Below are 24,746 nucleotides of genomic sequence, written 5' to 3' on the forward strand. Positions count from 1 at the left end.
GTAGACCTAAGACTCTCTTAATTACGAAAGTAAAAGTCAGACTCGATAAAAAAAATAATACGATAGTCTTGATCTAAGGCTAACACACACACACACACACACACACACACACACACACACACACACACACACACACACACACACACACACACACTATTACAAATAGGTGATATAAAGCCTTTACCTGTGGACGCTCTGTGTGAACACAGCAGGACTTAATGGCCAAAGTGTTTGTGTAACTTTGTCTTGGTGATTAGATAGTGTTATTATCTCCCTTTAGTCTCCACCAGTAGTAACTAAACAATACCTGATGATAGTGACGGAAAAGGCCAAACAGAACAGATCTACAAATCAACAGTCAATGCGTCGCGTCGCAAAACACGTTAGGCAGAAGGGAAGCCTCAACAGCCAGAAGGCTGTTCGCATATGAGACACAAACAAACCCGCGTTCCCACACGGACATATTAAGGGGGTGCATAGCTATGTGCACTCCGTTAATATGTCCGTGTGGGAACGCGGATGGGATTTGGAGTTCCGCACACAGAACAAGTCTGTTGTTGTTTCTGTTTTTCTTTTTTTTATCCTCGTGTGAACGTCTTGACTTGAAGAAATGACATTATGAGATGAATTAATAACACATATATAATAGCGTTTACAGCAACACTGGTATCAATGGTGTCACAAGTCGAACTTTCTACTGGTTTTGATGGAAAGAGACAATTTATCAGGGAAACAGAAGCTTGTTTTCTTCAGACTGTAATAATCTCCGGGGTGATTCTGCCCTCTAGTGGCTGAATTCATTACTGCACCAACCTATACGTGTTCATGTGTTGAGTTGTTTTAGGTCATAATAATAATAAACATATTGTGTTTATTGTTCATCATTTACGTTACTGACTGTTAACATGTGGTTGAAACCATGGGGCTACGTGTTTTGGGCCTGAAAAACAGGACAAATTAGACCACAAAAAAAAATGTAATTTTCTCATCTCTTTTGTACATATAGTATTTTGTATTTGTTGATGACATGTATTATTGTGTAAATTTGTTCCTATGTTGATTAATTGAATACATAGGATCACTATGGAAGTCCCCAGGACTTTTTTGTGTTATGCTTTTAGCCTTAATGTCTTACTGTACCACGTACTGTTTACATTTCTGACTAAAGTATTAAATCAATCAATAGGTCTGTCAGACTGTTTCACTGCTACGGAGTCCAATGTTACTGAGCTTTAAGCTTCCCCAGCAGACACTAGACACTGTGCATAGTGGTCTGAGGTACATGATGAAGTTAATATAATATGTTTTAATTCACTCTCTCTTCTCTGTGTACAGTATATGACCTCCACATGTTCCTGTGTGTGTTCCAATTCAACTACAGTCAGTTAACCACATGAACCCTGGCGTCCTTATTCTGGGCACAGCATAATAGGTCGACAGTCAACAGAAATAGATGATTATTTAGTGAAAATAGCCCACTATGGTGTGAGCTTGTAGATCAGCTATTTTCGCTATTTGACCTACGGTACAACAAAGCAGGGTTTAAGTGGTTAAAAAGTAGATCTCTCCCATAATACAAGGTAAAGACAAGCAGTAAAAAAGAAACACAAGAACCAACAAGATATTTTCTGTAACAGAACATTGGCTTTTACTCTGAACAAGATAACACACTGTCTCCAAACATGACTCTGTTTGTAAAAGCCCTCCGACTTCCGTGACACAGAAAACACATGGAATCAGGGCATGAAAAGGCATTCTAATATTATATTACAATTATTATACAGACAACAGAATTTAGAGATTTAAGGAAGGTTAAAATTACATTTTGGAACATAAAGAATTATAGTAAAAACAACTCAGAGTGTACAAAACACTTCAACAATATAAATGCATACATCCAAATGAAAAGTAGAAGTTTAAATAGGGCTAAAGTGGTTAATGTATGTTTTGTAATAATAATCAAAATCTACAAAGGAACTAAAGTTTTCAAATAATTATAGTGGAGTTAAAGAACAATATTTGTCTCTGAGGTGTAGTGGAGTAGAAGTAAAAGTATTGAACATTGTAAATACTCAAGTCAAGAATACCACAGCATTTTACTTGAGTAAATTGTGTAAATGTACTTTGTTACTTTACACCACTGGTGATAAGCAATGTCATGTGAATGATAAAACGTTTTATATGAGATATCAGGTGTCACCTCAGATTATTTATTTTCCTGTTCAACAGAATTCTCTCCTGTGTGAATCCATCTGTTGAAATTAAGAGTTGCATTTAGACCAAAATATTTGCCACATACTACAACTTAAGTTTTTCATTCCCCTGTATCAATCTTTATGGATGTAATTTGTTCGTGTGCCTCTTCAGAGTACCATTTTGTGAAAATCTTTTTCCACAAACTATACAAGTAAAGGGTCTTTCACCTGTATGAGTTCTCATGTGTTGTTTCAGGTGACTCATTTTAACAAACTTTACCACACTCAATACAGGTAAAGACTTTTTCATTTGTATGAATCCTCATGTGTAAATTCAAAGTATAATTTGAACCAAAGGCTTTGCTGCAAACTGTACAACTAAAGGGTTTTTCACCTGTATGAATATTCATGTGGTCTTTCAGATGACACTTGTAACCAAAGACTTGGCTACACTCGGTACAAGTAAAGGGTTTTTCACCTGTATGACTAATCATGTGTTGTTTCAGCTTACTCTTCTGACTAAACAGTTTTCCACACTGTGTACAAGTAAAGGGTTTTTCACCTGTATGAGTCCTCATATGGACTTTCAGGCGACTCATGTAACCACAGACTTTGCCACACTCTGTACACCTAAAACTTCCCTTCCCTGTGTGAGTCCTCATGGATGGAGTTTGCTTTGATGATTTCAGGTCCTGGAACAGCTCTGAGTTCAGTTTGTTTAAAGCTGACTGACCTTCCCTGGTCTCCTCCCAGTCATCACTGTCTTCAGTGTCAGATTCTGAACAGTGTGAAGAGAGGAGCTGGTCACTAGTTGGTTGTGATGTTCCACAGTCCTCTACATCTTGTGTTTTAATGTGTTCAGTTGGGGTGCTGGCTAGAGGCTCTGTGTCTCTGTTTTCATCTTCATCTTCACTTTTCACTGCTAGTAATGTCAACGTTGAGCCAGCAGCCTCCTCTGGTCTTTGAAGTAGCTCCTCTTCCTGTTCCTCTTTAATCTGTAGAGGTTCTGCTTCCTCCTGGACCAGACTGGGACTCATCTCCTGCTGTTCCTCTTTAATCTGTGGAGGTTCTAGTTTCACATGGACCAGACTGAGACTCATCTCCTGCTGTTCTTCTTTAATCTGTGGAGGTTCTAGTTTCACATGGACCAGACTGAGACTCATCTCCTGCTGTTCTTCTTTAATCTGTGGAGGTTCTAGTTTCACATGGACCAGACTGAGACTCATCTCCTGCTGTTCTTCTTTAATCTGTGGAGGTTCTAGTTTCACATGAACCAGACTGAGACTCATCTCCTGCTGTTCCTCTTTAATCTGTGGAGGTTCTAGTTTCACATGGACCAGACTGGGGCTCCTCTCCTGCTGTTCCTCTTCAATCTGTGGAGGTTCTAGTTTCACCTGGACCAGACTGGGGCTCCTCTCCTGCTGTTCAGGGGAAACCTCCTCTTTACACACAGGAAGGAGTGAGAGATCTAGGAGGAGGAGAGAAGGGGTAACGTCAGCAGAGACCAACTCTATGTGTTTTATGATTGGATCAGATTGATTCCCCTGTTTATTGATTGATGTTTTATAATGATCACCGGTGTTTTCAGGTTTTATATCGTCTGTTACAAATTCACGCTACTTATACAAAATTGTCACGGACAAAGTATTTATTGTGTAACTGATCTACAAATCCAAACAGCACTAACCAATGTTTTCGTTACCTAGTCTATTGACAAACCTCGCAACTAATTTAGATTCCACTGCCTAAAGTCAAATAGTGACATAAGTAATTGACTTAACTGACATCTCCGTTCAGTAAAACTGTGAAAGACGTATATATTCAATGATTGATTTTAGGCTCTGCGGTGGGAAAGCACTCTGAGAGTCAACACAAAATGCATATGTGAATATTTATATCTAGATATATAAATATATCTGTATACTATACAGATATATGTATGATGTACACCAAAGAGACGCTCATGTATTTTATTTATTAATTATATATATATGTGGATATATATATATACATATCATAAAAAATAGGATTAACTACAAACAGCTGAAGTACAGATGTTATCAACTTTTGACTTTTTTTAAATTAATTAAATGGTACTTTTGAGTGCAGACCTGCATTTGATTTACTTGTCCACACTCTTGACAAAGTGTGTGTGTGTGTGTGTGTGTGTGTGTGTGTGTGTGTGTGTGTGTGTGTGTCAAGGTTATTATAGTTAACTAAAACTAACGAAATAACGAAAACTAAAGGTGAAAAAACATTTCAGTTAACTAAACTAAATATTTTTGTCAATATCTATAAGCCTTTTAGATTTAAATTAATTTGATTCATTTCCCCTGGGCAGTTCTACGTCAGTTGCAGTCACCGTTGGTCCGCTGACGTAGTTGCCCCAAAACACTGTCGCCCCAGGGCAAATCCGGTGGTATTAGAATCACTTGTACGCGAAAGAATTGGGGGCGAGCGTGTTTTGGGGCGAGTTACTCCGGTTGTTTTCAATGTGCATCGTAGCACGTGAGCAGCACTGACTGACTGACTGACTGCACGGCACTGCACGTTACTTTATAATGGTGACGGAGAAACAAGTTGGGAGAAATATGGTCCTATATGGGATTTATTTGAATACAACAGCAAGAAAGACAATAACAATTGCCTTGTAGTGCAAACGGGTGATAAAATGTGGAGCAATTATCAAGGGGAAAAACCCCACGGTCCACGGTGTAAAGTAACTAAGTACATTTACTCAAGTAGCCTACTGTAGCCCACTTAAGTAAAATTTTGAGGTACTTTTGCTTTACTGGAGTATTTCCAATTTTCTGTATTTTTACTTCTACTCCACTACATCTCTCAGAGGTAATAATGGTACTTTTACTCCACTACAATTATTTGAAAACTTTAGTTATTAGTTAGTAGTATTTTGATTATTATTACAAAACATACATTATACCCACTTCATTTTGGCCATTTGAAAATAGCCGATCTACAAGCTCACCATGCTTTGGTGAGCTTGTAGATCTGCTTTTTTCAAAAGATTTGTTTACCTTTTATAGCCTACATTTTGAAAACTTGTGAAATGGGACATTCTGCATAATGAGTACTTTTACCTTTGTTTGTAATTTTGATACCAATACTTTTGTGCTTTTACTCAAGTACATTTTGAATTCCGGACTTTTACTTGTAACAGAGTATTTCTACATTGCAGTATTGATACTTTTACTTAAGTAACAAATGTGAATACTTTTTCCACCACTGATAGCGAGTACCTTGACAAGGCAGCCTCTCTGAGCACCTCAGAAACCTGAGACCCCTGGACCCTGTGTGTGTCATGAAAGGGTTTATGTTCATATATTGTATGGCTATTTTGATTTATACCAGGCACAGTACATGTTGCACTTAAGGCTGCTATCTTGTGGACTGTTGTGTGGATGGTTGATTGTCAAACAGTAACTGAATAATATATATTTTTAAATGGTATCTTTTGTTTTAGTTTTTATCACACAATACTTACTTTGACCTGTTGCATCCTGCACCTGACAAAAAACCCAAAGTATGAAAAAAAACTAAAACTAACACTAAAACTAATAAAAACTAAACTAAAACTAAGCGTTGTCACAAAAATAGAAACTAAATAAAAACTAGCGAACCCGCTCTAAAAACTAACTAATACTAACTGAATTCGGTCAAAACTAACTAAAACTAAACTGAATTAGAAAAAAATAATTCAAAACTAACTAAAACTAAACTATAATGAAAAATCCAAAACTATTATAACCTTGGTGTGTGTGTGTGTGTGTGTGTGTGTGTGTGTGTGTGTGTTAAGGGTTAAGATGATGATTGTCCGAAGCAGGGAAGACAGACAGTTAACCTTTCCTGACTTCTATCTCTCTGGCACTGCCCTTATGTCTGCTGTGAGATGAAATATTTGGTCCATATAATCTCAAATGACCTTTCTGATGACAAAGTACATACATAGATGGAAGCTGTATGCTCACGGGAACATGCTGTGTCGCAAATTTAGCATGTGCTCAGTACCGGTGAAGATCTCTCTCTTTATATCTTTCTGTACACCTCTGTATACTGACTGCCCACCTGTGGTGTCTCTACAAAGACGGCAGCATCAGACGACTCACAGTGTCTTATAATGACTGCATGAGGCTGCTACTGAGAGCTCCAAGAAGCTCCAGTGCAAGCCAGATGTTTGTTATTGTTGGTATCCACCTGCTCTGCTGTGCTACGCAACCTTATGTATAGATTTATGTGTAGTGCATCTGAGTCAGTAAATGACATCATTGCCGTCATAACTAACCCTACACGTAGTTCTGTCAGGTTCTCCTCTAGACTGTGGAACCATCGGCCATCGTCTGTATGTTTGAAACTGAACATGGTGGAAGCATTTATATTGTATCTCTTATTTCTATTTTTATTGTGTTATGGATCTCCCTTGGGTCTGAAATAATGAGTGTGTGTGTGTGTGTGTGTGTGTGTGTGTGTGTGTGTGTGTGTGTGTGTGTGTGTGTGTGTGTGTGTGTGTGTGTGTGTTCACTCACAGCCTGCCTCAGTCTCAGTGCAGTTGTCCTCCAGGGTGAAGATGGGAGCCATGCAGCCATCAGTCCTCCAGGGGGCAGCAGAGGTCAGGGAGGAATGCATGTGGCACTGAGGGGACATGATGTGACTGGACACACAGCCATCACTGTTGGACATCTGCTACATGCACAAGCGCACACACACACACACACACACACACACACACACACACACACACACACACACACACACACACACACACACACACACACACACACACACACACACACACACACACACACACACACACACACACACACACACACACACACACACAAAAGGCATAATATCTCTTCTAACCTCTTTACTTAAGTCAGACAGTCCAAAGTCTCAGCACATCGTTCGTGGCACAAGGACAGATATTACATGACCAGCGGCTTCTTTCCTAAAATGCATTATTTAAGGCGCGCCAGTATAATGATTTATATGATTTGTTTTGAAATTAATCTGGGCAGATACAGTAGAATTTATAATTCCAAAATGCTTGCTCCTTGTGTCATTCTTAAGATGCTTTTATAGACCTCTTTTCACACCTGGTTACATTTGGCTACACTGACATTTGACCTTAAGACAATTTATTGCACTGTCAATATAATAGCAATGCCACATGCATGCGGGGGAAAAAAAGACTGAATTGTTATCGTTTTGTTGACCGAAACGATGAGTGGCTTACATGTGGCTACACTGCTAATTGAAAGACTAAGACATTGCACTGTAGTTTAATATAATTGTTGTAATGCGATGTATTTGTATTGTATGTGACTTTGTTGTGGTCCAAAGGTACAGTATGACAGGTGAGGAGATGCAGCTATTGTCATATTTTCAAATATGGCCACGTTTGAAAAACATTTAGCTTCAACCCTTTCCCCACGTGAGAACTCCGGGATCAAAACTCAAAGTGTCAAGGTGCCACTTCCAACCTTTTGTCCCTCATAACCTCTCTGCCAGATCACCACAAAAAGTGTGCAAGTTAAAAACGTCACCTGATCACATCTGTGCGAGTGCATGATGATCATTAACATCCTTAGAACTTTCATAGTATTCACAATGCTTTTAGATGACCACAACCTGGACCATGCCAACACTGTAGTTTAAGAACAACATTCAACCTATCTGTATCTATAGACAATATCTATGTATAGTAGATATATGTGTTGAAGGGTCACTGAGCCAGACACTTAATCTCCAACTGTAGCCAACTGGTCTTCAACCAAAATAATTGAAAAACACTGGAATCCATGTTTTTACTGAGGTCTGATTGGCTCACAGGCTCTATTTCAGGGATCATGGAAAGCTTCAAAGACAATCCTATGTGTATTGGGATGTTGTGTATTGGGATGGAATGAGACGGCTTTGCAGAGCGACGTGTTGAAGGGTTGGTTACCACTGCTGTAAAGTAGATCACACATGTACAGTGCATAGATTCCTTATTATCTGGACGACAACATGGGATCCACTGACCTCTGTTACACTGGGATGTCCGGCTGCTTTCCCATCACTGTGATCCTCCAGGCCACCGGGAGGCGCTGTAACACTATCTCCTCCTCCTCCTCCTCTGGTGCTGATGTGACTCCCTGTGAACATCTGGTCAGTCTCTCTGGTCTCCACAGCTCCCTCCACCTTCACCACCAGGAGTCTCCTCCTCTCCTCCTCGTCCTCAGCATCTGCTGACTGATAAGAAACTCTTTAGAGATACAAATATACTCTTTCATGTCAAGGACCCCCAACCTTGACACTTATTAGCCCGCGGACCCCCCGTTTGAAAAGATATGCCTTATGGGGGTCCAGGGGACTCCCATAAGAGAAGATTTTTACGGCTCTAGCAGTGATTTTCAACCATTTTAATTTCAAGGACCCCCAGTTTGACATGCATTAGGCTACGGACCCCCATTTAATGGCATTTCTATCTCTGGGACCCCAATTTATATTGTAAAATCAATGTTCATTTAACTCTGAAAGTGTACAAATATTCCATTTGGTTCCATTTGTACACTCTCAGAGTTACAGACCCATAAGGGTCCATTTGGCTCCTAACTATCAATCAATTACCTGAGGACCCCCTGGAACTCCCTCAAGGACCCCTGGGGGTCCCCTGACCGCACTTTGAGAACCAAATGATTAGACTAGGCAGGCTCTTGTTTTAATCTAATGCCGAAATAGATCACGTGTTGCATCCGTGATGCGTTGTGAGCTTGCAGATCTAGTCTGACAGAGACAGTCATCAGATAATTGTCTCGTGAATTCAAGGCTTCATGGGATGAATAATTGATAGAAAATAAGTATTTTTTTGGGGTGAACTACTCCTTTAAGTATCAATGCTGCATGTATGTAGATTGATATACTCTGTTACAAGTACAAGTTCTGTATTGATGTAGTGGAGTAGAAGTAAAAGTACTGACAATTGGTAATACTCCAGTAAAGTAAAAAGAAAACATACCTCAAAATTGTACCTAACTACAGTACTGAGTAAATGTACTTAGTTATTGAGTATTCAATCAATCTATCAAAAAACTCTCTGTCACACACACACACACACACACACACACACACACACACACACACACACACACACACACACAGAGATTAAGACTATTGTAGATGTATTTGATACCAGTCTTAGTGACCCCTCCCCCAGTTTGCCCAGGAATTTCACCAGTAAAGCCCATATTTCTCCAAACTTGTACAAGTGCAAAATATAAGTTGCTTACCCGCTTGCCCCAAATGTTAACTAAGTGTCCGGAGTATTTGTGTAATGTCTTAGTCCATATTATTCAATAGGGAAGTGTTTTAATCCTGTTTGTGGCCGAACGCCATTTCCCCCCCTCTTTAAATTCAGTGTAATTCCGGTTTTCACCAGATGCGCGCCAACACTCCCGTCCACTGGAAACTTCAGACAGAATCGGCCACAAACGGGATTAAACCACTTCTTTATTGAATAATATGGACTAATACATTGAAAAAATATTCCGGACACCTAGTTAACATTTGGAGCAAGCGGGTAAGCATCTTAATATATTGCATTTGTACACGTTTGGAGAAATACGGGCTTTACTGGTGACATTCCAGGGCAAAACTGGGGGGGTGGAGCTAAGACTCTCGTAGATACGAAAGTAAAAGTCTCGATAAAAAAAAGAAACACCTCTACGATAGTCTTGATCTAAGGCTAACACACACACACACACACACACACACACACACACACACACACACACACACACACACACACACACACACACACACACACACACACACACACACACACACACACACACACAGCTCCATAAAGAACCTCTCACTCCGCTATACAGAGTGATCGGTTCTTTATGGAGCTAACACTAACACACACGTAAATAATACAAATAGGTGATAAAGCCTTTACCTGTGGACGCTCTGTGTGAACACAGCAGGACTTAATGGTCAACTGTTTGTGTAACTTTGTCTTGGTGATTAGATAGTGTTATTATCTCCCTTTAGTCGAAAAAGCCGAAGAGAACAGAGAACAGATCTACAAATCAACAATCAATACGTCGCGTCGCAAAACACGTTTGTTTGTAGATCTACCATATGAGACACAAACAAACCCGCGTTTCCACACGGACATATTATGGGAGTGCATAGCTCTGTGCACTCCGTTGATAAGTCCGTGTGGGAACGTGGATGGGATTTCCGCACACAGAACAAGTCTGATGTTTCTGTTTTATCCTCGTGTGAACGTCTTGACTTGAAGAAATTACATCATGAGATTAATTAATAATACATATATAATAGTGTTTACAGCAACACTGGTATCAATGGTGTCACAAGTTGAACTTTCTACTGGTTTTGATGGAAAGAGACCATTTATCAGGGAAACAGAATATTGTTTTCTTCAGACTGTAATAATCTCCGGGGTGATTCTGCCCTCTAGTGGCTGCATTCATTACTGCACCAAGTTATAGTTATTTGTTATGGAGAATGTTTTTGATGTTGAATGTTTGAGGGGGAGGGAGGGGGGGGGTCGTGTGTTGAGTTGTTTTAGGCCAGGCCATGTTAATTGTTCATCATTTATGTTACCGTTAAAGTGTGGTTGAAACCATGGGCTACGTGTTTTGGGGATATTTTAATACATTCATAATGAATAAAATATATATTTTACAGTAATGCATCCATGGTTTCACATCATCTCCATCAGGCATTTCATAAACTCTTTAATTCAAGTATTATTATCCAGCTGTGAAATGTGTTGATCTTCAGAACGCTGTGTGACCCATTTTCAACAAGGTTCAGGACTGGCCTGACTCAGTAGCTTGAGCTGGTGCTGCTTCCTGCCTTGTTCATCATTTGGAAGACATTGACTCTGACAGACAAACACCAGAAGGTGTTACTATAGAATATAATTTGTACAATAATGATAGGCTAAACAGTACCAGCATGGGTCTGTATTTTCTAGGAAGAAATCATCCACAGCATGTTTATGAATAAAAACATGTAATAAGTAGTGTCCAGGTGTGGGAACGTAAACTTCTATCTAGACGTTTTCTTAGTTCATCTTATGACCTAAAACTGCTGCCACAGAGTTAAAAGCACAGAATCTTCTAGATTGTAGAATGTCATTGTATGTTGTATTGTTATCATTTCCCTTCAGTGGAGAAAGGAACCAGGAGCGTCAGACCATCATTCCTCGTCCATCAGACTTACAGTAACAGGCATTCAGACCAGTAACGTTCTCCTGGCATCCATGAAAGCTTCCCCAGCAGACACTAGACACTGTGCATGGTGGTCTGAGGCTCATGATGTTAAAATAATATGTTTTAATTCAATACATCATCTGACTCTCTCTCTTCTCTGTGTACAGTATATGACCTCCACATGTGTTTCTGTGTTCCTGTGTGTGTTCCAATTCAACTACAGTCACTTAACCACATGAACCCTGGCGTCCTTATTCTGGGCACACAGCATAATACAGTCAACAGAAATAGATGATTATTTGGTGAAAATAGCCCACTATGGTGTGAGCTTGTAGATCAGCTATTTGTAGATCAGCTATAGTCCTCATGGGTGGAGTTTGCTTTGATGATTTCAGGTATGAGTTCAGTTTGTTTAAAGGTGACTGATCTTCCCTGGTCTCCTCCCAGTCATCACTGTCTTCAGTGTCAGATTCAGAATAGTGTGAAGAGAGGAGCTGGTCACTAGTTGGTTGTGATGTTCCACAGTCCTCTACATCAGCTTGTGTTTTCATGTGTTCAGTTGAGGTGCTGGCTAGAGGCTCTGTGTCTCTGTTTTCTTCATCATCATCTTCACTTTTCACTGCTAGTAATGTCAACATTGAGCCAGCAGCATCCTCTGGTCTTTGAAGTAGCTCCTCTTCCTGTTCCTCTTTAATCTGAGGTTCTGGTTCCTCCTGGACCAGACTGGAGTTCCTCTCCTCTTGTTCAGGGGAAACCTCCTCTCTCTCTCACACACAGGGAGGTGCAGGAACTCTAGACAAATGATCAAATTAGAGTTAAAGGAATAGTAGGTAACCTTGCCCTGTGTTTACATAACAATACATTTTTTTACCCATCATCTCCCTCTATACTAGCAGTCAGTGTTTTCATTTTGGTAGTCAGGGAGATTTTTATGGGGGCTTCCAAAACAAACAGTGAGAAATGTGTGAGAAAGTGAAACCTGTATATTCCATTTGGTGAACATATCTGGATCCATATGTTAGTCTATGTAATGTCAATATTGATCCATCAGCCTCCTGAAGTAGCTCCTCCTGCTGTTCCTCTTTAATCTGTGGAGGTTCTAGTTTCACATGGACCAGACTGGGACTCCTCTCCTGCTGTTCCTCTTTCATCTGTGGAGGTTCTAGTTTCATCTGGACCAGACTGGGGCTCCTCTCCTGCTGTTCAGGGGAAACCTCCTCTTTACACATAGGATGGCGTGAGAGATCTAGGAGGAGAAAAGAGGTAACGTCAGCAGAGACTAAGGCTACGTTTAGATGACGATGATTAGAACAGAAAACGACAAAGTGCTGTTGCGTCGTCACTTTTTATTTTGCATTTACACATAGACGCTCCAGTGATTTCAAACGCTGCAGTGTGCATGCCAGGTGGCTAGGTGGTGGTGACACGCTGCTGTTTACATCTAACTCTATGGTTTACATACCTGGGTTGCCATGTCCACTTATTATAAGTGACTTTGGGCTTGTTTTTCCTGTAAAGTTGCTTGGTTGTTTTTTGGGCTTGTTTTTAAAGTGTAGTTATTTTTTAGATTTTAGATTTTCATTATTGACAGTCCTCAAACATGTGCATGTCAAATTATTGTCTTTCTCCGCAGACCATCTGAATACAAATATTTTGTTCCACGGACCCTCAGAAGCAAAGATTTGAGCTACAAATGTTCGCTTAAAAATATGTATATATTCAAAGGTTAGCACACATTTTCAAGATAAAAAAAAGCAGATCTACAAGCTCATAGCGCTGCTATTTCTGAATAGCCAAAGTATGAAAAGGTTAAAGTGGTTCAAATTATTGTGATGCTATATTAACACATTTTGCTGGGGACCCCTGTTGTGTATGAGTGTACCGTTGTGTTTACGACACTAGACCGTAAAGTGTGACTGCTCTGTTGTTGTACCGCCTTGTAACGTGCGTTGCCAGCGTACATGTTTGTTACCCAGTAAAGACGGACCTATAAAGCTCACCCTTCTAGTAGCGTGCCTTATTATGTGGATATAACATTGACGACGAGGATGGAGATGACTTTCTCACCGCCTCCCGCTTTCTTATCGTTCCCGGGCGAGCCTCCTGTACCATGGACTCGCTGGCTGGGGTCGTTCGAGACCTACATCACGGCTCTGGGACTAACGGACGTAAGCGATGCACGGAAAAGGGCCATCTTAATCCACTGCCTGGGCACAGAAGGACAGCGGATATTCACCACTCTTGGGACCGCCGAAAAATATGCAGACTGTGTCACATTACTGTCTGGACATTTTGCAGCCCCACAAAGCGTTATCCTCCGTAGGATTTTGTTTCGCCAGCGCCGACAACGTGCAGGTGAGTCAGTTCACCAATATGTGGCCGATCTGAGGGGTTTGGCCAGCCTGTGCAAGTTTGAAGCATTACAGGACGAAATGATTAGAGACCAGCTAGCCGAGCACACAAACAACCCAAAGGTTCGTGAGAAATTGATAATGTCCCCAGATGATCTGACTCTCCATAAGGCTGTGGAAATAGCTTTTCAACTTGAGACAGCAGAGGGGTTTGCCAGGCAATTGGCTTGCGCCTCATCTCCACTGCCTGCACTCACAGCACAGCAGGTCGAGTCCCCATCGCGTTCAACTAGCCCTGATCCTCTCCAGGACGCTTCCCACATAAACTATGCTGGACGACAGCGCCCCCCAGGTCAGCGCTGCAGTAACTGCGGCTCATCATCACATGCTTCCAGAGCCCAAAACTGTCCTGCCAGGGGCCAGCGTTGCCAACGTTGTGGTAAACAAAACCATTTTTCCAAGGTTTGCCGTTCTGCCCCGGCCACCACCCCACGGCAGCCTTTCTCAGCTACTGACCCTGCACCCACGACTACTATACACTCTGTGAGTGCTGCTCGCCGGCCGTTCAAGGTGTGTACTGTGGAGCTTGATGGCGTGTGCCTGCCGTTACTGCTCGACACTGGGGCTAACGCGTCCCTCTTGAATGCGGCTACAGTCACACAATTTTTCCCACACCACACGCTTGCTGCGCCGTCCAAAGTGCCCCTCAAGGGTTATGGTAATTCCAAAATTAACATTGTGGGAACCTTCAGCTCCGCGGTGCGCTATGGCACTAAGACTGTTTCCTCTTTCACATTCCAAGTGGCAAGCCATGGTGCTAACATCATGGGCCTGGACTTGTTCACTGACCTAGGTTTTGTGCTCATGGATTACAGTGGGCTCACTATCCACCATGTTGATTCGCTGTGGCCCCAACAATGGCCTGGACTGTTCGCTGGGCTGGGTTGCCTCACTGCCTTTAACCACCAGCCCCTCCTCAACCCTGATGTACACCCTGTACACCGGGGACAAATGTGTCTTCGCCGTGCCTGAGATAGTTTGTGGGGTTCCGCCTGAATGCCAAGGGCCTCTGTCCACTCCAGTCTAATGTGGAGGCTGTGCTACGCCTCCCTGAGCCTGCCTGTCCAGCCCAAGTGGCCTCGTTCCTCGGAATGACAGCCTACTACTTACGTTTTCTCCCTCAGTATTCGGCCACCACAGCCCGCTGCGCGAGCTGTTGAAGAAGGACGCACCATGGGTTTGGACCCCCGCCTGTTCAGACGCCGTCCAGCAGCTCAAAGTCCAGCTCACCTCGCCACCCGTGCTCGCACACTTCGACCTCGCAAGCCCCACACTCCTCACCTGTGACGCCTCCAGCACAGCGCTGGGGGCTGTGCTGTCCCAGATCCACGCTGGCGTTGAGCGGCCCATCGCTTTTGCCTCTCGGGCTCTAAACTCAGCAGAACAAAAGTACTCAGTGGGGGAACGGGAGGCCTTGGCTTGCATCTGGGCGAGCGAGCGTTGGCATATGTACTTGTATGGCCGTTCCTTCACACTGCGGACGGATCACCAGGCCCTCACGGCTCTGCTCGCAACGTCTGGCACAGGGCATAGGCCACTCAGGATCCATCGCTGGTCGGAGCGGCTCCAGCAGTATAACTTCAGCCTGCAATTCACTCCAGGTCGTGACAATGTAGTAGCAGACCTACTGTAACGGGCAACCCCCGGCCCTTCTCCAGATCCTGGTCCTGACTCCGCTGAGCAGGGCCTCATCCAGATGCTCCACTCTCCACTCCAGCCTACAGTCTCACTCCAAGAGATCCAGACAGCCTCGGAACAGGACCCGGTGCTCTCCCAGCTCCGCACTTTTATCCGCTCGGGGTGGCCCGCTAAGGTCCCAGACCAGCTGGTTCCCTTTCACCGGGTCAAGGACGAGCTGTCCTGCTGGAATGACGTCTGCATAGCCCGCGGCCTCTGCACCGTGATGCCTGACTGCCTGCGACCATGTATCTTGACCATGGCCCACGAGGGTCATCTGGGCATCGTGAGGGTGAAGCAGCGCTGTCGTGACCTGGTGTGGTGGCCTGGCATTGACAGAGACATCGAGGCCTTAGTGAGGGACTGTACAGCTTGCCTTCTCAGTGGCAAAACCGGCCCACCCGCCCCGCCGCCGCTGCAACCGCTGCATTGGCCTGACAAGCCCTGGGAGCACCTCCAGCTCGACATCTGCGGGGAGCTTCATGCAGTCCCACACCACCAGCGTTTCATGGTGGTGGTGTACGACCTTCATTCCAAGTGGCCTGAGGTGCTCTCCACGGGGACTGTTACCACCCGCGTGGTGACTGAGTTCCTGGACTCGCTCTTCTCCCGCTGGGGGAGAAGAGCGAGGGGGCCATTAGCGAGAGGGCCATTATCCGTCGTGATGGCCGATAATGGCCCCCAGTTTATCTCTGCGGAGTTTGCTGCCTTCCTGGAGGACAAGGGCATAAAGCACGTCCGTACATCATTCTACCACCCTGAGGCCAACGGGGGGGTGGAAAGATTTAACCAGACACTGAAGAATGGCATCAGAGCTCACCTGGCAGATGGCTTCTCCTTCTCTACAGCTCTTCGCCGCACGCTTCTGCACTACAGAGCCTCACAGCATTCCACTACCGGTTGCTCCCCAGCATTCCTCATGTTGGGACGGGAGCTGCAGCTGCCATTGGATCGACTGAGGGCTTCCGTGATGGTGCCACCTTCAGCTCGAGGGCGCAACAGAGTCCGCCACCGGCAGCGTCAGATGAAGCAGCGTTTCGACAGGACACGGAGGGTGAAGACTCCATCGTTCGCGGCCCTGGACTGGGTCCGCGTCCGCCGCCCTCACAGGGGCCACAAGCTGCAGTCTTTCTGGTCCACGCCTATGCAGATAACCGACCAGCTGGGGCCTGCCACTTTCCGCCTGTCCGATGGGTCACGCTGGCATGCCAACCGCATTCGGCGAGTGCCACCACCTTCTGTCGTGGGGCCGGAGGCTGCCATGCCTGTTACACCGCCTGCTGCCGCAGGTATGTGGGCTAATACTGACTTTGAGTTTACAGCAGGGGATATGGACTTGCCCCCGGTGCGCCCTGTGGCACCTGATGACCATCCGGTGGTGGTGCGCCCTCCGGCACCTAATGACCACCCGGTGGTGCCCGTGGCACGGCCAGTTCGAGACCGGGCTCGACCAGATTACCTCAAGGACTATGTTACCAATTTCTGAGTGCATAAGACATTGGGGGGGTGGGGTTGTGTTTCATGGTTTTCTATGGGGGGGGAAAATGTTGTGTATGAGTGCACCGTTGTGTTTACGACACTAGACCGTAAAGTGTGACTGCTCTGTTGTTGTACCGGCTTGTAACGTGCGTTGCCAGCGTACATGTTTGTTACCCAGTAAAGACGGACCTATAAAGCTCACCCTTCTAGTAGCGTGCCTTATTATGTGGATATAACAACCCCCCCAAGGATCCTTTGAGAACTAATGGTTTAAAGTGCTCATGTAGCCTAGTCGCTTCTTTTGGGCTTGTTTTCATAGAACTGGCTGCTTATTTCTCTCACAACATCTGGCAACCTCAAACGTTGTGCCGTTTCCTCCGCTGTAACTGTTCACATGGAGACGGGACGTGCAGCGTTCTCAAATATATCCACCCTGGAAGGAGGTTTCACTAAGTTGCGGATTCAAGCCCCGCAAACACCGTTCCCGTGTAAACGGACGGCACATCTGATACTTTATTTTTGCCATTTTCTGTAGAGACCGTCGTCGTCTAAACGTAGCCTTACTCTATGTGTTTTATGATTGGATCAGATTGATTCCCCTATGTATTGATTTGTTTTGTAACGATCGCTGGTGTTTTCAGGTTTTATATTGTCTGTTACAAATTCACACTTATAGTCTCATTTATACAAAAGGGTCATATGGACAAAGTATGAATTGTGTCACTGACCTACAAATCCAAACAGCACCAACGTTTCCAATAGGGCATAGCAGTGGCGGCCATTTTGTGGTTTCACAGATAGAAAACCCATACATGTTTCACATAGAGATTTCTGAAAATATTTATACTAATTATTTTAAGCCTGGAACCAAGGCATCCAGGCTCCTGGTGAATCATAATCTCTCAAGAACAGATTCAGAGCTGCGCTACTAAATCTGTCGGGAGAACGTGTGCGCGTTAGTTTACAAGTGGGCGTGCCCTCAGATCAGGAAGCTTTAAATGTAGTGGGCGGGATTTACATCTGTGCGCTCGCTTCCCACTGGAAACAAACCAAAACTCATTTAACAATAGCGTCCTCGGAGCCGACAAAACCACGGAAAGTTAGTAACATTTTAACTTGTTCTTTCATCATAGAAACAAGTGGGGCTTATAAGCAAAACGATCCATGTTCTTTGGGAGAAGTGGTGTTAGTGTTCCGTGTAGAAATATTGTTAGTGGGAATGAAAACATAGGCGCACCACCGGAAGTGGAGGGCTGCCGTGCCGCCGTGGTAAACCATTCCATAGTTGTGGGCAGTTGAATGTGGCTTGTTTTCGCCAAAAAGCAACAGAAAACAGAGATTTCTTTTTTTTTATAAATCCTATAAAACCAAACTAAACCAGCTCCATTTTGTTGTGATCACGTGATCTTTAGGCTGTGGTCTTCATCATCATCATGATACACAGGCTGCGGAACAGCGCCATCTAGCGTAAACCATTGAAAACACCACACACTTGTCAACTCGTCATTGGCAATGTGGACCTCAACTGACGAGTGTACTCTTCAGTTGGCCATTGAGTTAATATTGACTTGCACATGGTTTGGCTCTGGTTGGCTAACCATGCTCAGCTTAACCGTGCTCAGCCAAACCCACACGATAGGAGGGCTTAATGACATGTATATTAAATGATCGGTTTTAGGCCCTGCGGTGGTAACCTGGAAACCAGACGAATCTGCCGGTGCAAAAAAAAAAGAAGAAATAGCCCTCAACAGATTTGGTCTGGCCCTGCTCGGTTGTGATTGGATTTCTCTGCCCCCAAAGTTGCTGGGCACCAATCAGGGCCCAGTACGCGAATGTAGGGCAGGTTTATCACCAGAGGCATTTTTTTTTAATCGGCCCCTTGGAAATGCAGGTTCCACATAGAGATTCCAGACTAATATCTATGCAGTGATATTACTCTGGCCATGCCAGGCTACAGCGGTGGGAAAGCACTCTGAGAGTCATCGCAAAATACATGTGTGAATATTTACTACCAGTGACTCCAGGTAACAACACTGATGATGTGTCCAAGTGCATCTGTTGATGTTTTATTGACTGAAAACTCTGGGAGTGGGGGTACCACTACCAGTGACAACCAGGAACAGACTGGGTGACGACCACGAAGAGTGTGGTGACATCTGGAGAGACAGAGGACGGCCGGAGAGACGGCGACCCGGATGGAGAGGGTTGGCAGCCCAAACCACGTCTTCCGCGAGGAGGAACATTTTGCTAAAGGCTGCGGTTAAACCTGCAGGGAGGGTTTAACCATTCAAGGCAGAGTGAGACGTGGGAGGAGCTAGGCCTGGAGCCAAACCACAGTGCCTAGAGCCTCCAGCTGCAACATCTAAACTAACCTGGCCTGGCATCGGCCGGACTGATGGCGTGGATTCACTATTCCACTCACACATGCCATGTGTGAGTGGATCTGCGTTGTCGGTCTGGCTAGTGCCAGGCTAACCCTAACCCCCAATTAGCACTGTCTCTAACTACCCCTCTAAGAGACAGTGGGGGCAGTAGCGTGCCACTTGGACACAGACCGGGGTCTGATCAGTCTCGGCCGGGTCGCCTGGTGGAGGGTGTCTGTTGCAAGACCCGAAACACCCAGTGACTCCAGGAAACAACACTGATGATGTGTCCAAGTGCATCAGTTGATGTTTTATTGATAAGTAGTATATATCTAGATATATAAATATATCTGTGTATTATACAGATATATTTATGATGTATAGCAATAGCCAACAGACACTCATGTCTTCTTATCTATATATTTAAATCAGGATACGAACAGCTGAAGTAAAAACTATTAACTTTTGACTTTTTAAAATTAATTAAATGGTACTTTTGACTTGAGTGCAGACCTGCATTGGATGCACTTGTCCACAAGTCTGGACACAATGTTACGTGGCGGGAGATGGCAAAAGCAAGTGTGTACACACACACACACACACACACACACACACTTGCTGTGTGTGGTCACTCACAGCCTGCCTCAGTCTCAGTGTGGTTGTCCTCCACGGTGAAGATGGGAGGCATGCAGCCATCAGTCCTCCAGGGGGCAGCAGAGCTCAGGGAGGAATGCATGTGGCACTGTGGGGACATGATGTGACTGGACATCTGCCACACACACACACACACACACAGGTGGCCTGGTTGCCTGGGACAAGGAAAAAAAACTGTTCATATAGTCAGACACAAGTCCAATGTCCCAGGACATCGTTCGTGGAATCAAAATGTATAAAAAGATCTTTAAAAAATAACCGATATAGAAGCTTGTAGAACTGCTATTTTCAAATGGCTGAAATGTATGGGCTGAAGTGGTTAATGTATGTTTTGTAACAATAATCTTTATTCTTTATTCGGATCCCCATTAGCTTCCGCTGCAGCGGTTGCTAGTCTTCCTGGGGTCCACATAAAACATCACAACATAAAACAACATACAATATACATACAAACAAACAACTGACACTCGTCAGTCCAAATCTAAGCTACATTAAAATGCCAATGATAATTAGACACTACAGGAACATTGGTTAAACATCACGTACAAAAACATATTTATCATCATAATAGTGTGATCTCTCTCATTAATATCTGTTTAATAGATTTTTGTAATACATATTTGCTCTTGATTTGTCTAATATTTGCGGATAATGAGTTCCATTGTTGGGTGGCTCTATAAATACTGTTTTTTTAAGTACTTCTGACTTTGGTTTTGGAAGTTCCAAATACCCTGAGCTTACCTGTCTTGTTTGATATCTATGTTTTAGACCTGCATTAAATAATTGATCTCTGAAGAAATCTGGCTTCCCCTCAATAATTGCATTTCTTAGCTTCAACAGTTAACCATGCCAAACTGTGGCGCATCCTTGTAACATTAGTTTTAAAAGAGCAATACAGTGCTAATCTTGCAGCTCTATTTTGTGCTAGCTGGAGTTTTCTTATATCCATTTTAGCAGCAGAGGACCACACAACCATACAGTACTCTAAATGTGAAAGGACTCCGACTAATGCCTGTGTTACCTCCTTTCTAATTATTGGTGTAATATAGGGAAAACATCTGCGTGTAACTGCAATACCCTGCCCCATTTTCACAACAATACTATCAATATGATCTGACCATGTCAAGCGCTCATCAATTGTGACACCAAGTAACTTTATTATTAACTTCCTGTATTGGGGTCCCCGCAATAGATAAACTCAGTTGGGAGTCCCTAGCCAGCATATTTCTAGTGCCCAATACAATACACTTTGTCTTGGACACATTCAAGATCTTTTTTTTTTCTTTTACCCAATTTGACACCAATTTTAATTCATTTAACAATACTTTATTTAGTATATTGCTCGTTGTTGCAGCGCTAAACATGGTAGAATCATCCGCATACATCACCATATCTGCTTGATCCAAAACATAAGGCATATCAAAATATCATAATCAAAATCTACAAAGTAACTAAAGTTTTCAAATAATTGTAGTGGAGTAAAAGTACAATATTTGCCTCTGAGATGCAGTGGAGTAGAAGTAAAGGTACTGCAAATTGGAAATACAGTAAAGTAAAACACAGCCCTGGTCCAGAACGTCAGTGAGTTCTCTAACGCTCTGTCAGGCGCTCGGCTCTGCTTAGACAAGGAATTCCACTGTCCTGCGAGGCTCCAACTGTAGTAAAAAATAAACAAGACCACTTCGTTACTCACCAAAACAAAGACTGTTTTGTGTTGTTGAAAGTCTATTCTCCAGGGTGGGAAGCCTCTCAGCACCCCATCTAGCTCTTTATAATACACTTTTTGAGCAGAAAATAAAATATGTCCGCCAGACGGAAATTGTATTTACTCCACTGCGCCCCCTACAGATCTGATCAATATAAATTACCATCGACCAGATCTGTAGGGGGCGCTACGGACAATTTCCGTCTCGCAGACATATTTTATTTTCTGCCCAAAAAGTGTATTATAAAGAGAAGGTGGGGTGCTGAGAGGCTTCCCACCTCCGAGAACAGACTTTCAACAACACAAAACAGCCTTTGTTTTGGTGAGTAACGAAGTGGTCTTGTTTATTTTTACTACAGTAGGAGCCCTTGCAGGGAAGTGGAATCCTTTGTCTATGAGCAGAGCCCAGCGCCTGGCAGAGCGTTAGAGAACTCACTGACGCTCTGGACCAGGTCTATGTAAAACAATACCTCAAAATTGTACTTAAGTACAGTACTTGAGTACATGTACTTAGTTACTTTACCTTTGGACGCTCTGTGTGAACACAGCAGGACTTAATGGTCAAACTGTTTGTGTAACTTTGTCTTGGTGATTAGATAGTGTTATTATCTCCCTTTAGTCTCCACCAGTAGAAACAATACCTGACGATAGTGACGGAAAAGGCCGAAGAGAACAGATCTACAAATCAACAATCAGTGCGTCGCAAAACACTTTTGTTTGTAGATCTACCATATGGGACACAAACAAATCCGCGTTCCCACACGGACATATTATGGGAGTGCATAGCTCTGTGCACTCCATCAATATGTCCGTGTGGGAACGCGGATGGGATTTGGAGTTCCGCACACAGAACAAGTCTGATGTTGTTTCTGTTTTTCCTTTTTTTTTATCCTCATGTGAACGTCTTGACTTGAAAGAAAAATCAATTACATCATGAGATGAATTAATAATACATATATAATAGTGTTTACAGCAACACTGGTATCACAAGTCGAACTTTCTACTGGTTTTGATGGAAAGAGACCATTTATCAGGGAAACAGAAGCTTGTTTTCTTCATAGACTGCAATAATCTCCGGGGTGTTTATGCCCTCTAGTGGCTGCATTCATTACTGCACCAACTTATTTGTTATGGAGAATGGTGTGTGTGTGTGTGTGTGTGTGTGTGTGTGTGTGTGTGTGTGCTCACAACGCGTCGCGAGCTTGTAGATCTGCTATTTTAAAAAAAATTAGTACTTAAGTACATTTTGGTACCAATACTTTTGTACTTTTACTCAAGTACATTTTGAATTCAGGACTTTTACTTGTAATTTGTAACAGTATTGATACTTTTACTTAAGTAAAATATTTCAGTACTTTTCCACCACTGGATATTTGTCACATTTGGTTTAGTTAGATTTATTGTCAGAACATTGGGAGTCAGATCAGATAGCAGTTGTTTCTGGAAGTCTTACAATATAAAACATACATAGGCCTACAGTATTAGCATTTTCTTATTTTCCAATTATCTTGACCCCTACTCAGAATTAATACATGGTTATAGTTATATAACATGAAATATCAAACAACAATTGTATGATTAAGTAAACATAATTATAGCATGTGGATGCTTAAATTTGTTCCATGTGTAGGGGGGGGGGGGTTTAAAAGGGAATAATAGTAATAAAATATACAATGCCTACTAGACTACGGCACCTTTTTCTAGAGGGAAGGTCCTCTTTAACAATGCAATGCACAGGTTCGTGTAACCAAGGATGAGCATGGAAATAAGACATAGAATGATTTTAAAAAGGCTGTTTATTCTTGTTCCTTCATGTACATAAAGTATTCAAACTTTTAAGATACACACTAGACTAAAAGCCAACTATCATAAATAACCAAACACATACAATACCATATATTGGGCTGGCGTAACAGAGGAGGAGAAGGAGCACAGCAGCATGGAATAAGGGCATACTTTTTACCATAACTTACTAATTCACCAGGCGGCCTAAATGCAGATACATTTAGAAACGCCATGCCTTCCAGCTCTTGTCCTCCTCAGGTACACCAACCCTACAGCAAGCAAGGGGATCCCCTGAATGAAAGCAGCCCAGCCCTTTTATCCCCTGTGCCAATAAACCCCACCCTTAATTTGAAACAAGGAGCACCTGGCTGATGCTGCCCTAGTAACCGGTCTACCTGGTTAAAAAAAAGAAAATCCATTTTGAATTATTAAGACAGTTTTATACAGTTGTCAATCCATTATTTGTTAATATCATAACATGAAGCAGGTCCTATACACTCACAATGCGAGTTAGGTTTTTAGGCTATTATTTTCTGTTTTTAATGGCAGGAACATCCATCAGTCACAATGGCATACGTTAGGTCTCATTTTCCTTGGAACGTTTCAAAGAGAGCCAGAAAGGTGGCCATTAGACTCAAAAGGTGGATTAGGTTTAGCTATCACGTGGCCGTTTGGTGCCTCTTTTGCAGGAACAGCTGTCAACACATAGTTTGTTTTTATCAAAAGTAGCAGAGAAAGCCTGGCATACCCGACTGTTTTTAATGCATATTGCCCCTCCACCTCTCCCCATCTGACTTATTTCTCTGTTCAGATCAGCAATACAGGTCCAGCCATTATCATTTTGGTCCAAATCAGTCACACACCACTTTGAATGATCTACAGTGTATGAGAAGGCCTGAAAACCAGGTAGCTCAACATCGTTAACATTTTTGACATAGTGAGGGTTAGGGTCAGCCTTGAAATTACATGGCAAGGGTCCGCCACTCCTGCGCCAGCTCCTGACATATAGGTTTACGTGTTGGTCTAGTGGCCGTCCCAGTAACTTCACAAGTAGACCAGAGTAAAGATCTGTAATGCATGGGGGAAATGGAACATGTGTTTAACAATGCTATCAGCTTTTGACAGAATCACAAACTTGTTGTGATGCAAAAGTACATATCTGAGGTTAGATTACACTAGAATTGTTTCTTCGGTCAATATCTTGTTATGAAACATTTGAGTGTTGAGTGTTT

General features: G+C 43.1%; 1 protein-coding gene across 1 annotated transcript in view; it reads right to left on the minus strand.

Moving 5' to 3' along the window:
- Positions 1-1,942: 1,942 nt before the first annotated feature.
- The window catches only part of LOC308077936 (uncharacterized protein), a 196,499-nt gene continuing 173,695 nt past the window's right edge, over positions 1,943-24,746 (minus strand). The window contains exons 3-5 of the mRNA XM_080418950.1: positions 6,737-6,890; positions 2,758-3,663; positions 1,943-2,252 (exon numbers count right to left, since the gene is read on the minus strand). Coding sequence (XP_080275076.1) covers positions 2,197-2,252; positions 2,758-3,663; positions 6,737-6,890 — 1,116 coding nt within the window. The 3' untranslated portion in view covers positions 1,943-2,196. The remainder of the gene's footprint in view (positions 2,253-2,757; positions 3,664-6,736; positions 6,891-24,746) is intronic.

The sequence above is a fragment of the Gymnoscopelus braueri genome, assembly GCF_963280865.1.
Source record: "Gymnoscopelus braueri genome assembly, chromosome: 22".
NCBI lineage: Eukaryota > Metazoa > Chordata > Actinopteri > Myctophiformes > Myctophidae > Gymnoscopelus > Gymnoscopelus braueri.